The sequence below is a fragment of the Heterodontus francisci genome, chromosome 32 (genome assembly GCF_036365525.1).
Source record: "Heterodontus francisci isolate sHetFra1 chromosome 32, sHetFra1.hap1, whole genome shotgun sequence".
NCBI lineage: Eukaryota > Metazoa > Chordata > Chondrichthyes > Heterodontiformes > Heterodontidae > Heterodontus > Heterodontus francisci.
This window is the reverse complement of record NC_090402.1, coordinates 12,970,343-12,985,737: the sequence shown is the minus strand read 5'-3', so window position 1 is coordinate 12,985,737 and position 15,395 is coordinate 12,970,343. Positions and strand designations below refer to the sequence as shown.

The window sequence follows — 15,395 nt, the reverse complement described above, 5'->3', positions numbered from 1 at the left end:
CTGTAACCGGAAGATAATTCGCAAGCCTTAAGATAATTGGCAAAAAAATCCAAGGAGGAGAATTTTTTTAAGGCAGCAATCTGTTGTGATCTGGAACGTACTGCACAAAAGGGCGGTGGAAGCAGATTCAACAGTAACTTTCAAAAGGAAATTGGATATAGACTAGAAAAGGAAACAATATTTGCAGGGCTATGGGGAAAGCGCATGGGTTGTGGGATTAAATGGTTGGCTCTTGCAAAGGGCTGGCACAGGTTCGATGGGCCTAATGTCCTACTTCTGTGCTGTATCATTCTATGAGATGGTTCCAAAAACTGGTGCTAACTCCACCATCTATACAAGCGATCAAGCATCTTGCAAAAAAACCTTTTGAAGATTGTCCAAACATGTCGGGTCACGTTTTAATAGGGTCAGATCCAAAACTCCAACGATTATTACACTTATAAGAGAGGCATTTTTGTGCGTGTTCTGAAAACGTTCCAAAAAGTACAAGAATCCATATTGCCTTGCATTTCAAGCAGTAACTTAATTACGAACGGTCCCAGATTTCTAATGCAGGGAGACAGTCCTGGGGAAAGGATATCTCCCATCTAAATCCTGTTCCTGTAAAGATAACTCAGTACTTCACAGCGTCAAAAAAAAACACACAAACCACTACCCCCATCACAAAGGCTCCTTTTGAACTGTAAATGCCCCCGGGAATCACTTGCCTCGATATACAGGTTTTGCCACACTCTGGAACACAACCTTTGCAACACATGGTGATTCAGATTGTCATTTTCTGACCGGAGGGGAGAGGGTTTAAAAAGAGTTTTGAAAAATTATGCATTCATTGTTTAGAGATTATTGTCAGTTGCATTATGTGATTAATATAAAAGCAAAATACTGCGGATGCTGGAAATCTGAAACAAAAACAAGAAATGCTGGATTCACTCAGCAGGTCTGGCAGCATCTGTGGAAAGAGAAGCAGAGTTAACGTTTCGGGTCAGTGACCCTTCTTCAGAACTAACAATCATTATGTGATTGTTACATTGAATCAGGTCCCTCTCTCTCTCCCCTCTCTCTCTCTCCCCCTCTCCCTTGTTCTTCCTCCCACGTTCTTACCTCGAACAGTTGAGGTATCTCCCTTTTTGAAAGGTAATCTTTGGCATCGCCGGAGTTCATCTCGGACGGTGTAACCAAGCGGATCAGTCCTGAAACTGACCAGCGAAACTGACAGGAGTCAGGGTTGCTGCTGTTGTTGCTGCTGTTGCTCCTGTCTTGCATCCAGCCTACCGAATCACACAATGCAGCATTAAAGTCTCAAATGTTTTAGCAGGAAACCTTTGTATAAAATCGCCTCGAGTCTTTCTCTCACACACGACAAGAAAAAAAACCCTCGGATCAGGAAGAAACAGCTGTCAAACCAAACATCTTTGTAATCCTGATAATCTCCGTGCTTCCATCAGTTCTACAATTCTCCTGTAAGTTTTCTGCCTTCAGCTTTCTGTATCTTTCTGCAAGCGTTGCGCAACTGATAAGGCTGCTCGTTTACCTGGGTTTTTATCCTTCCCCCCCCCCCCCCCCTTCTGCATCCACCACTAGGAGTTTAATGCACGTAGAGACGCCCGCATGTTTGGTCTGTTATTGTCTTGACAGCCGGTGGGCTGAGTAAATGAGACTCCTTGCGCTCTGTGTGTTTCTCTCCCTCTCTCTCTCTCTCTCTTTCGCCCGTTTCCTTACCCAGGGTCCAAATGCCCGCTTTGTTTCTGCCTTAAAAAAAAATTTCTCCTCCTTGGATTTTTTTGCCAATTATCTTAAGGCTGTATCTTCCGGTTACAGATTCTCCTGACTGGCCTGGACAAAATTTGGCAACTTTCAAAGTCGTGGTTTTATAATACAATACGAGGAATATTTTAAATATCACCTTCTGCTGCACCTACTGATTCCTGCTTGTGTGTTGCTCCCAGGCACTGATCAACACATAAAAAATGGTATTCTTTCAGTGAATCCAAGCAGCCAATGTTGGTATTCTGGCATTGGGAAAATTAGGGCCAGTTACCAAATAGCAATCAACAGTGAAACCCTTCCCTAAGCAAATGCTTCTACATTATTCTCCAAAGAACAAAGATACGAAAACAACAATGATTTTACATACCTCCATAAAGTTAACCATCAGTCACCTCCCTTCATGGTTGAATAGCCCAAGTTTCTCTAGTCTTTCTACATAACTCAGTCCTCTGATTGGTCGCATAGCTTCTTGCTATATTGTTTGCAGCTCTTTAATGTCTCCCTTGTGTCTTGGTGACCAGAACTAGAAACAGCGCTACCATAGAACCATAGAAAAGTTACAGCACAGAAAGAAGCCATTCAGCTGATCATGTCTGTGCTGGCTGAAAAACTAGCCCCCTAATCTAATCCCACCTCCCAGCACCTGGTTCATAGCCGTGTAGGTTACAGCACTTCAGGTGCAGGTCCAGGTACCTTTTTCAATGAGTTGAGGGTTTCTGCCTCCACCACCGACCTGGGCAGCGAATTCCAAACACCCACCACCTTCTGGGCGAAAAGGTTTTTCCTCGTGTCCCCTCTAATCCTTCTACTATTCACCTTAAATCTGTGGCCCCTGGTAATTGACCTCTCCACTAGTGGAAACGGGTGCAGGAGGTGTGATTTTATGAGAGCATTGTACAGTTTAAGTATGACTGCCTGGTTTGATTATTCAGACCAGTTTTATTGGCGTCGTTGATTGCTGCTGGAAATGGTTGAAAATGATGTGCATTGTGTTTGTTGAATCCTTAGATCTCTCTCCATTTCAGCAGTCGCTATTTAGACACCGAGAGCTGGAGATAATGTAACAAAAAACACCCCTTTGGAAAATAATGTGGAAGCATTTGCCTGCTGATAGGTCATGGAGTGAACACTCTTTCCATGGATGTAACCATTTTGATACCAGCTGATAGGGTGGTAGTCTTACATGGCTGGAGGGTTTTATGGGCTCTCACAACCCACTGGACTCAAGCGTTCTGATGGGTGTCAATCCAGCACTCAGAGCTGTGTTCCCCAGGGCTATCTGGAGTGGGCTTTGAACTTGACACTTTCTAACTCAGAGGGAGGAGCACAGCCAGCAAGCTAAAGGCTCACTCCCATGGAATTGCAAATGGTACAGAAAAGGTAAATCCAGAACATTACTTCATATTATACTGTGAGAGTAGGACAAGAGGATGCAGACTGAAGCTGATTAAAGGCAAATTTAGGACTGATATTAGGAAGTTCTTTTGACACAGTGAGCAACACATGAAAGTGAATATTGAATAAGAGGGTGGAGGTAAAGCTCTGGATCATCTAAGAAGCAATTGGATGCATGGGGGGGGGGGGGCGGGAGGAGGGGTGGTGCGATCACTGTAGCTTCTTACTGGATGGATGAGCACTGATGGGCCAAATGGCCACCGTCATCATTATCTGTCTTGTGACCAGGTAAATGATCCAAAGATGTTACATTTCGTAGCGTGATGCTAAACCAAGTTTTGCACCATCACGTATCACCTCCTTCAGCATCTCCTGTGTCCTCACAAGCACTCATCGCCTTCCTTCAACTGAGCCGGGGAGGTTTGGTTCCTGCTCCCTGTTAAGTCCAGTAATCCTGAACGGCGGCAGCTGCAGGGGGGCTGCGTTTGGCCTCAGTGCCTTTTTGATCTGGATAAGAAAGTTGTCCAGCACTCATGCTCTCCCCACCAGCCCCCCCCCCCCCCCGCCAAAGTTTTGAGCCATTTCTTGATTCGCTACCAATGACCCCCTTAAGGTGCCATTGGCTAAACTGCTCAAACACGTGGGGCAAATGTGTTTACACCTAAAAGTTGCCCTACGACTGCCGTAGGTCTCCACATTTGTATGTTTGAGACGACTCCTGCTGGAAGTAAGTGGATGGTCTGCCTGCCTGTTTGCAGGCTGGCATGGAAACTGCATCAGGAAGGCTGCGGGCATCAATAGGGCTACAGGGGTCTTTCCTTCCTCACCCAAATTTTCACCTGCCAGCCCTGCTTGAGGTGAGAAACAGGTCTTTGAAAACCACCCCCTGACATATGTCCAATCAGAAAGATTGTTGGAAGCAGAAATGAGGAAAACAATGCATGTAAATATATAAAAAGGAAAAACATATTAAAAGAGTTCAGAGAAAGGGTAGGGAAATGTGACAGAGCAAGTAGCTCTTTCAGAACGCTACCGCAGGCATTCTGTGCTATAAAATCCTCTGGTCCTATGAATAACACCTCCCGTCAGAGTACCCAGTGAGCTGCAGGTCTGGGCCGACCCAGTCCCACAAGGCCGAATACAACTCAACCAGTAAGCCATCGCTTCCGGGAGTTTTATTCGTCTTGATGGAGGGGAGGGCTATATGTCATATATGAGAGTCATTGGACCACACTCTCAAATGGGAGTGGGAACGCCTAATAAACATGGTAACATTATATTCATGGTTACTCTGCATTTGGAGGCGGATGCTGAGAGCTCTCTGTATGTCACGGCTGAGTACCGGAGCAGCAATAGAACATTCAAATGTGACCAGGTTAAAAATGAGGTAACTACAGAATGCAGCAAGAATGAAAAGGAAGCTGTTTGTATAATAGGGAGTTGGGGTTAACCACACCAAATGACTGTGTTCCTGTGAGCTTGAAAACAATAATGTGATTCCAATTTGTTGATGCTATTGAGTTTATTGTCCTTAAACAGACTTTAGGTTTTTTTTCCCGTGGGGGGAGCAGGATTAGATAAAGAACTAGAAATGCCTCAGGTCCCAAACAGTCTGCAGCAAATGAATTTATGGCCCAGTTTTCACAGCAACAGCACAGCTAACGGCATCTGTTGTTATACTTGTTCATGCATGTTTAGTTAGGTTTTAAAGAATTTTACATGGCAAGTTTCCAAAACTGTGAGATGATAACGTCGCAAAGAGGGAAAGAGGGCATTTGGGACCTGAATGAACTGAACAACCAACTGTGTATCACCTTAACCAATCAGATAGAAAGATTAAAAAATTAACAGTGCAAGGACTGAGAAGGAAGTGTAAGTTAGAATAGATGAATTCAATGTCAAATCAAGTACAGAAAGAGAAACAAAGCGAGGGAAAGATTGGATTAAGAGAGAGAGAGAAAGAAAGAAAGAGAGAGACAAAGGAAAACTGAAAAGTATCTTCAAATAATTTAACATTGACATTTTTTAATCTCCAACAACCATTTAAACCTGAAGGAATGAGACTCCACATTTGTAATAGTTAATTTGCAGAGAGGTTGACTGGAAGTTATCATGACAAATCAGGAGGCTCTGACTTGCTGTTTGGTTTTGCTTCTGAGATTTTGGTTCAGTTGGGATGTGGACTATGTTTGAAAGCAGTTGGAGATCTGCCAATAGAGAAACACCCAGCTTTCCTCCTTCCTCTTGTCTCTGTGAAATGCTGCGTTTTTCCTGAGGAACCCCTGGAAAGCTTGCCAGATTAATTCTTGATGCCGCCTGAAAAGAACTGCTGCAGAAAAGATCCTAGTGACCCGTCTACATGTACTCGAATTCCAGACTGTATGCCATTTTTGGACACAACATATCACATTCATTTTCTTCAAGAATGAACAAGTATTTGGCTAAAGTATTTTGGGGTTTTTTTTTGTAAAAGAGCTCTACAGAGAAAAATCTCTTTTTTTGTTTGGTTTACCAGTGTGAGTCTGTGTGTTTGAGGGACTAAGGTAAAAGGGGAACTTTTATATTTCAATCTGTATGTTAATGCTTTGCTTCGTTACTAGATAAGCCTTGCTTTATAATAAACTAATAATTTTGTTGTTTATTAAAGAAACCTGGTTGGTGTATTTTATTCTGGAATAAAGAGTATGATTGACTATCAGTAACTGGGTAAACATTTAAATACATGTTGTGACCTGTGGAGAAGTGGAACTAGAAAAGACAGTGCACTCCTCCCACCTCGGTCGTAATTATACAAGTGAACATCGTTAGCCTCGCCATCATGTTGACAGAAAATTCTGGTCCAATTGTTGTTTTTCCATAATATAAAAGAAAAATACTGCAGATGCTGGAAATATGAAATAAAAACAAGAAATGCTGGAAATACTCAGCAGGTCTGGCAGCATCTGTGGAGAGAGAAGCAGAATTAACGTTTCAGGTCAGTGACCCTTCTTCAGAACTGACAAATATTAGAAATGTAAAAGGTTTTAAGCAAGTAACGTGGGGGTGGGGCAAGAGATAACAAAAGAGGTGTTGATAGGACCGAGGGTCACAGAGAATAACTGACCAGAAGGTCATGGAACAAAGGCAAATGTTATGTTAATGATGTGCTGAAAGACAAAGTGTTAGTATAGAGAGGGTGTGAATTGACTGTAAAGCACAAAGCACTCCAAGCACAAACATTAAAAAAAAAATTTAAAACAGAAACCGTGGGTTGGCACAGTAGAAACAAACTAATCAGACTAAAAACACTAAAGAAAAATAACCAAATAAAAATAAAAAAATAAAAAATAACTAAACATACATACATTCATGCTCTGAAATTATTGAACTCAATGTTCAGTCCGGCAGGCTGTAGTGTGCCTAATCGGTAAATGAGATGCTGTTCCTCGAGCTTGCGTTGATGTTCACTGGAACACTACAGCAATCCCAGGACAGAGATGTGGGCATGAGAGCAGGGGGGTGTGCTGAAATGGCCAGCAACCGGACGCTCGGGGTCATGTTTACGGACTGAGCGGAGGTGTTCCGCAAAGCGGTCACCCAGTCTGCGTTTGGTCTCCCCAATGTAGAGGAGACCACATTGTGAGCAGCGAATACAGTATACTACATTGAAAGGAGTACAAGTAAATCGCTGCTTCACCTGAAAGGAGTCTCTGGAGCCTTGGATAGTGAGGAGCGAGGAGGTAAATGGGCAGGTATTACACTTTCTGCGACTACAGGGGAAGGTGCCGTGGGAAGGGGACGAGGTGGTGGGGGGGTAATGGAGGAGCGGATGAGGGTGTCATGGAGGGAACGATCCCTACGGAATGCTGACAGGGGAAGGCATCATGCTGGATGTGGAGGAGGATGATCCTTTGGATCTGGAGCCTGGTGGGGTGGAAAGTGAGGACAAGCGTAACCCTGTTCTGGAGGGAGAAGAAGGGGTGAGGGTAGAGGTGCGGGAAATGGGCCGGACACGGTTGAGGGTCCTGTCAACAACAGTGGGGAGGAATCCTCGGTTGAAGAAAAAGGAAGACATATCAGAAGCGCTGTCATGGAAGGGAGCATCATCAGAGCAGATGCGTCGGAGACGGAGAAACTGGGAGAATGGAATGGAGTCCTTACAGGAGGCAGGGTGTGAAGAAGCGTAGTCGAGGTAGCTGTGGGATTCGATGGGCTTATAATGAATATTAGTAGACAGTCTATCCTTGGAGATGGAGACAGAGAAGTCGAGGAAGGGAAGGGAAGTGTCAGAGACGGACCATGTAAAGGTGAGAGAAGGGTGGAAATTAGAAGCAAAGTGAATAAAGTTTTCTAGTTCGGGGCGGGAGCAGGAAACGGCACCGATAGTGTCATCAATGTACCGGAAAAAGAGTTAGGGAGGGGGCCTGAGTAGGACTGGAACAAGGAATGTTCGACATATCCCACAGAAAGATAGGCATAACTAGGACCCATGCAGGTACCCATGTTATTGTTGTTTTTCCATCTTGTGTTCAGAATAAAAAAGAATTGGCAAATACCTTTTCATGGAGATGACTTCCTTTTAATTTGCATGCCTTTCATAAAATATACTTGAGCTCCTAATGACACTGATGGTTAATCACAATGACAGTGCGTACTGATATCCTAACAGGAGGGATGGTTAATCAGTGACAGTGTGTACGGATATCCTGATCGGAATGACTGTTAAGAAGATTGCAACACAACATTCTCGGCAGGGATTTGGCAGCTCTGCCAGCCAGTCATAATATCGATTTTCAATCTCATACTGATCCATACTGAGTGCGACTGCATGTACTTCCACACGGCAGGGACTATTTCACCATGAGCTGAAGTCGTGACCTGCACCAATTATCAGTGCAGTTAAAACTATGACTATCTGTACACTTTGCCGCTTAAAGAGCCATTGGCAGAAAACAATTTTTAAATGAGATTTCAAAATTTTTCAGATGGGATTTAGACGTTGATTGACAGTGACAACTATGCTGGCATCTTCTCTTCAAGTGGAGAGTCACACAACATTGGATCAACTAAGAAAAGACAATTTAATCCCTGAATGCTTCTCGCCGACTAGCTCACCCCAACCCAAGTCTACTGCTAAGAAATATCTCTGATCCTTGGCTAGGTAACTATACTAAGCAATCCAACAGACTCTTTATATTAATGTATTCTTGTGTAAAAAATGTTGAAGTAAAATGGGAAATTATTCCATTGATTTCTAAATCAGTGTAAACTCCCCCTCCCCCCCCCCCCCCCCCACCCACCTGCTCAGTGGGGAAACTACGAGTGGTTCACCCTGGGGTAGGGAGGGGCCAAAAAACACATCAGGCAGGATGTTTATCCCTGATTGTTATCCAGTGACTGCTCTGGGAATGTACACGTGTAGAAAGTAGGCAAAGGATGGGATGAAGCTCAACTGTGACGCCTCACAATGGTTGAATTGCCTGCCTTGCATGTGAAGCATGGCCACTTGAGCGCCACTGGTGAGTGTGTAATTGGGTCCAGTAGGAATCAGCCCCATCAGGGGCAAAAGGGAGGAAAATGAGTTCAGAGGAAGGAGAACAAGAAAACTGGAAGACACTGGAAAAAGTGAATAATATAATGGGTACTGTGACAAAGTGTAGCAGGGCTTCATGACCACGTAGATTGGTATGATGAAATAGGAAGCTGTGTCTGTCTTCACAAAAGACACAAGTTTCATACCAGAAATAGGCAGTAACCTTGGGGCTAAAAAGAGTGAGGAAATTAAGGATATTGATATCGGCCAAGAAAAAGCATTGGAGAAACTTGAGGGACTAAAATCTGACAAGTTCCCGGGACCAGATGGGCTACACCCTAGGGTTCTAAAAGAGATAGCTGCAGAGATAGTGGATAATTTTAAGCTATTTTAACCTATGATTTTCCAGAATTCCTTAGATTCAGGAATGGTCCCGTCAGATTGGAAGTTGGCAAATGTTACACTGCTTTTCAAGAAAGGAGCTAGAGAGAAAACAGGGAACTACAGGCCAGTTAGACTAACTTCGGTCATTGGGAAGATGCTGGAAACTATTAAAGAAATCTTAACAATGCACTTGGAAAAGCATTGTATGATTAGAACAAGTCAGCATGATTTTACTAAAGGGAAATCCTGTTTGGCAATTTATTAGCATTTTTTGAGGCTGTAACTAGTAGGGTAGATAAAGGGGAACCAGTAGATGTAGTATACCAGGATTTCCAAAAGGCATTCGATAAGGTGCCACATAAAAGATTAATAGGCAAGATAAGGGCTCGTGGTGTTGGGAGTAATATATTTGCATGAATAGAAGATTGGTTAACAGACAGGAAGCAGAGATTGGGCATAAATGGGGCATTTTCAAGTTGGCAAGCAGTGAATAGTGGGGTGCTGCAAGGATCAGTGCTGGGGCCTCAGCTATTTACACTATATTAATGACTAGGATGAAGAGACAGAGAGTAATGTATGTAAGGTTGCTAATGATACAAAGCTCGGTGGAAAGGTAAGCTGCGGGGAGGATGTCGAGAGGCTACAAAGAGATATAGACAGCTTAAGTGAGTGGGCAACAAAATGGCAAATGGAGTATAATGTAGGGAAGTGTGAAGTTGTTAACTTTGGTTGTAAAAATAGAAAGGAGAATATTTTTTTTTTAAAAAGGTGTGAAACTGGTAAATGTTGATGTTCAGAGAGACTTGGGTGTACTCGTACAAGGAATGCACAAAGTTAACATACAGGTGCAACAGGCTATTCGGAAGACACATGGCATGTTGGCCTTTAATGCAAAGGAATTGGAGTACAGGAATAAAGAAGTCCTACTAAAATTATACAGGGCTTTGGTGAGACCGTACCTGGAATACTCTGTGCAGTTTTGGTCTCCACATTTAAGAAAGGATATACTTGCACTGGAGGCAGTTCAGTGAAGATTTACTAAATTGGCCTCTGGGATGAGGGGGTTGTCCTATGATGAAAGGCTGAGTAAATTGGGCCTGTATTCTCCAGAGTTTAGAAGAATGAGAGGCAATCTAATTGAGACAGACAAGATTCCGAAAGGGCTTGATAGGGTAGAAGCTGAGAGATTTCCGCTGTTCGGGGAATCTAGAACACGGGGGCACAGTCTCAGGGATCGTTCAGGACTGAGATGAGGATAAATTACAACACTCAAAAGGTTGTGGATGCTCCGTTGTTGAATGCATTTAAGGCTGGGATAGATAGATTTTTGGTCTCGCAGGGAAACGAAGGATATGGGGAGCGGGCAGGAAAGTGGAATTGAAGCCCAGGATCAGTCATGATCGTACTGAATGGCGGAGCAGGCTCGATGGGCCTTACGGTCTACTCCTGCTCCTATTTCTTCTGCTCTTGTATATTTACATTTTGAATTCTAAGACGACAAACAGATTTACCAATTTATAGTCGACTCTCTGCTATCAAAATTTCCCAAAGTAGGAATTCTTTTCCCAATGATCTACAATGCAGGTTGTTTTACTCCACCTGCTAAAATTGCTCCTGTCTCTTGGGTCATGTAGGGAGTGTCTCAAACTTCTTCAGCTCGAGCTCAGGATTTCGGAGCTTGAGGGGCAGCTGGAGTCATTGTGGACTATCAAGGAGCAAAAGAGTTTCCTGGATCAGACGTTCTAGGAGGTGGTCACCCCACAGGCAGTAAGAGTTCAGGATTTTAAAAAAAGGGTGCATGATGCACGTCAGATGAATTCTTCAAGTGAGAACTAGACCATATACAATATGAGAGGTGAGGTGAAGAGGAAAATAAGACTGACAAAGAGAGAATATGAGAATAGAATGGCAGTCAACATAAAAGGAAACCCAAAAATTTTCTACCGACATGTAAATATTAGGCAGGTAGTAAGAGGTGGAGTGAGGCCTATTAGGGAAAAAGAGGGTAATATATGCATAGAGTAAGGTTAGAATACTTAATGAGTACTTTGTATCTGTGTTTACTAATGAAGACGAATCTGACAAAACATTGGTAGAAACGGAGAGAGTAGAGGCAATGGATAGGGTAAAAATTGAGAGGGGTGATGTACTGGAAAGGTTGGCTATGCTTAGGGTAGATAGTCACCTGGTCAAATGGCTTGCATCCCAGGTTGCTAAAGGAAATGGGGGTGGAGATAGTGGAAAGGCTTGCCATAATCTTTCAATCTTCCCTGGATACAGGGGAGGTGGTAGAGGATTGGAGAGTGGCAAATATGACACCTTTATTCAGGAAAGGGTGTAAGGACAGTCCTAGCAATTTACAGGCCAGTTAGTTTAACATCAGTTCTGGGTTCTGATGAAGGGTCAGAGACCTGCAACGTTAACTCTGCTTCTCTCTTCACTGATGCTGCCAGATCTGCTGAGTACTTCCAGCATTTCTTGTTTATATTCCAAATTTCCAGCATCTGCGGTATTTTGCTTTTAGTTTAACATCAGTGGTGGGTAAGATTTTAGAAACAATGATCAGGGAAAAAATCAACAGGCATTTGGAGAGGTTTGAGTTAATTAATGAGAGGCAGCATGGATTTGTAAAAAGCAGATCATGCTTGACGAATCTAATTGAATTTTTTGATGAAGTAACATAGAAGGTTGATGAAGGGAATGTGGTGATGTTGTCTATATGGGTTTTAAGAAAGCGTTTGATAAAGTACCACATAAAAGGCTGGTTAACAAAATTGAGGCTCATGCAATAGGAGAGTCAGTGTCCAATTGGATTAAAAAATTCGCTTAAGGACAGAAAACAGTGAGTTGTGGTAAATGGTTGTTTTTCAGACTGGAGGATGGTAGACAGTTATGTCCCCCAAGGGTCAGTGCTGGGACCACTGCTTTTTTTTTGCTATATCTACATGATTTGGATCTTGGAATACAGAGTAGAATTTCAAAATTTGCTCATGACACCAAACTTGGAGGAGTGGCAAACAGTGAGGATGATACGAATCACCCGCAACAGGATGTAGATAGGCTAGCAGAGTGGTAGATGGAATTTAATACAAACAAGAGGTGATGCATTTTGGCAGATGGAATAGAGAGAAGCAATATAGACTTAATGACACAGTTCTAAAGAGTGTGCAGGAACAGAGGGACCTAGGGGTGCATGTACATTGATCTTTGAAGGTGGGAGTAGAATTTGAGAGAGTGGTTAGCAACGTATATGGGATCTTGGGCTTCATAAATAGAGGGCATTGAATACAAAAGCAGGGAAGTTATGCTGAACCTTTATAAAGCTCTGGTCACCACACTTTAGGAAGGATGTGGGGGTTCTTGAGAGGGTGCAGAGGAGATTTACCAGAATGGTTCCAGGGATGGGGGATTTTAGTTACAAGGTTAAACAGAAGAGATTGAGGGGAGATTTAATGGAGGTGTGCAAGATTATGACAGGCTTAGATAAGTTAGACAAGGAAAAATTGTTCCCATTAATAGATAGTACAAGGACTAGGGGACACAGATTGAAGGTTTTGGGCAAGAGATGCAATGGGTGATATGAGGATGCACTTTTTTTCACAGCAAGGGGTAATGACCTGGAACTCGCTGCCATTGAGGGTGGTGGAAGTGGAGACGATCAATGATTACAAAAGGAAATTGGATGGGCACTCGAAGGAAATAGACTTGCAGGGCTAGGGGGATCGAGACTGACTGGATTGCTCTGCCCTGAGCTGGCAAGGACTTGAGGGGCTGAATGGCCTCGTTCTGTGCCTTAAATGACTCTATGGAATTATCTACGTAAATCTGAGAAGGCGGACGGGGCCTCAATTCAACATCTCATCCAAAAGACAACACCTCCAACAGTGCAGCCCCACCCCACCCCACCCCCACTCCCACTCCCACTCCGCCAGTACTGCCAGCCTTGATTTTTGTGCTCCAGTCTCTGGAGTGGAATGTGAAACCTCAACATTCTGACTCAGTGGTGAGAATGTTACCCACTGAACCACAACCAACACTTTACAGTAAGGCACATTTGTAATAGAGATTGTCAAGTTGATCTGTAAACAAATTGGTGATCCAAATGTTATTGGATATGTCGCGCAAAGTCTGTGAAAATAAGAGGGTGGGAGAGGTAGGAAGGGAGTTAATCTGCCCTGGCTGTGGGGAGGTTAATAAGCAGAGAGATGCTGGTTAGTTTCTCCAGAAGGAAGAATTACAGGTCCAATCTTTTGTGTAAGTTTCCAAGGAAATGCTAAGGTCCTCACAGTGAGCTCAGCCAGGGAGTATCTGAGACATGGACATCAAGTGTAACCCCTGGTCTGTGCTTAATTTACTGATCTCAATCTGAGATGCTGGGGCTGACAGGGTCGCATTGATGATATCCCCCCCATTCCCCCAGACCCTCTCCTGTGGTCAAATAGATGGCTCATATCCACTGGCACGATTTCCACATGAAGCGTAAGCATGTGGGAGTGGCAAATAAGGGGCGACCAGTGTCCCTGGAACCAAAGGTCAACACCATTGAGAGGTCAGGACTGGGGAAACTCATGAGAAGATAAAAGAAAAGGCTGACTTTGGCTTTGAAAGTTCAAAGTTAAGATTGCATTGTTTGCAAGCCATGAACTCCTGGATGTAAACAGACTGAATTGATTGCACCATTGAGTGGGACTGCTATCCAATGTAACAATGTGATTGGACATGTGGGTGAGTTAGAGGAGCTTTAGAATTTGAATTCTGCTCCCTGGTGCTCAGTTTAGGTTCCACCAGGGCCACTCAGCTCCTGACCTCATTACAGCCTTGGTTCAAACATGGACAAAAGAGCTGAACTCAAGAGGTGAGGTGAGAGTTGACATCAAGGCAGCATTTGACCGAGTGTGACATCAAGGAGCCCGAGCAAAATTGAAGTCAATAGGAATCAGGGGAAAACTCTCTACTGGTTGGAATCATACATAGCACAAAGAAAGAAGGTTGTGGTTGTAGCCCCGCCATAGTGAATTGAGGGGCTGGACCCATGGAAAACCCCTCGGGCTGTATACACCAAATATGGTTTTGCTGTAAAATGTACATTGTATATAAAATGGAATGGAAGGGTTGTGAGGCAACTCACTTCTGTATTGAAAAAAACTGATTTCCTTTGCACTTTCTGGAATGTCAACTTGGTGCTGTTTTGAACGGTTTTGTAATGTATTTTTTACAGATTTTTATGAATAAAGTATATTTTTGGGGAAAAAAAGGTTGTGATTGTTGGAAGTTCAAAGGGGCCAGAGCATGCACCCATACCTGGAAGGAGTAAGTAGCCATGTGTTACGACCAGGTAGAGGCCTGCTTTAGGTCGGGGAAAAAAAAAGACCCGAACCCAACCGAACCATTGCTGACCCGAGCCCAACCCGACCCGAGCCCCCCGATTCCCCCTGACCCGACCATCCCTTTACTTACCTTCCAGACACCGAAACTGCAAGAAGCTGCAACGCGTGCGCGATGATGTCATCGTGACGTCACTCGCTCACTGCGCAGACTCAGTTTTGTGCTGGACTCCCAGCTCAGATAAGTTTTTTTATTTTTAATACTTACCAGAGTGGCACTGACCGTGTGTGTCTGGCCCGACCCGACCCGACTCGACCTGGACTCGGCCCGACCCGACCCGAGTCCAAAAGCTGGCCCCGGGGGCTGTCGTCGGATTCGGGTCGGGTAGCAGGCCTCTACGACCAGGTGAGAAAGAGGTCTAGGGTTCCCTTTCAGCCTTCATCTGGTCTTACTGTAACAGGGTTTAATTTTAAACACACCGTGTTTTTAGCTCCCCCTTGGTGAATCCTTGTTCACTGCTTTCCAATTATAAGGCCAAGAAACCAGCACAAACAGGTTTTCTTAGGTTTCAAGAAGAAAAGTTGAAATTTATTAAACTTAAACTCTAATTCAGTTAACGCCTATGGATACACGCCGCGCCCCACGCTAGCATGCGTATGCGATACACACATGCAAATAGAGATAGAAAAGAGCAGAAGAAAAATAAAGTGGAAAGGTTGAGGCATTGTTACAGCTCTTCGAGCTCACTGTAGAATCCTTGATTGTAGGTAGATCATGCTTTTCGTTGGGGCCCAGTAATCTTCTTAACCCTTGTTCACTGTAGGAGACTTTTCTCTCTTGGGGTTCATGTGTCTTCAGTGGATTCAGAGGCTTGTGAGAAAGAGATGGGAGCAGACAGGAGAGGCTGTGGCGAGCCAGCCTGGAAAGGTCTTCTCAGTCCAGGAGCTTTCAGCTTTCTGCCCAAACTGTTTGTACAAATTCAAAAAAAGTCAGGTTTGTCCAGCAGGTTAGT

At 43.8% G+C, this 15,395-nt stretch overlaps 2 protein-coding genes across 3 annotated transcripts in view; one reads left to right on the top strand and one right to left on the bottom strand.

The window, feature by feature from the left end:
* The window catches only part of LOC137347642 (adenylate kinase isoenzyme 1-like), a 165,645-nt gene extending 164,090 nt beyond the window's left edge, over positions 1-1,555 (bottom strand). The window contains exon 1 of the mRNA XM_068012264.1: positions 1,102-1,555. Within this exon, the coding sequence (XP_067868365.1) occupies positions 1,102-1,263 (162 nt within the window). The 5' untranslated portion in view covers positions 1,264-1,555. The remainder of the gene's footprint in view (positions 1-1,101) is intronic.
* Positions 1,556-7,884: 6,329 nt separating this feature from the next.
* The window catches only part of LOC137347641 (uncharacterized), a 38,533-nt gene continuing 31,022 nt past the window's right edge, over positions 7,885-15,395 (top strand). For both annotated transcript variants that reach the window (XM_068012263.1, XM_068012262.1), the window contains exons 1-2: positions 7,885-8,302; positions 15,207-15,389. In XM_068012263.1, the coding sequence (XP_067868364.1) occupies positions 15,268-15,389 (122 nt within the window). In that variant the 5' untranslated portion in view covers positions 7,885-8,302; positions 15,207-15,267. The remainder of the gene's footprint in view (positions 8,303-15,206; positions 15,390-15,395) is intronic.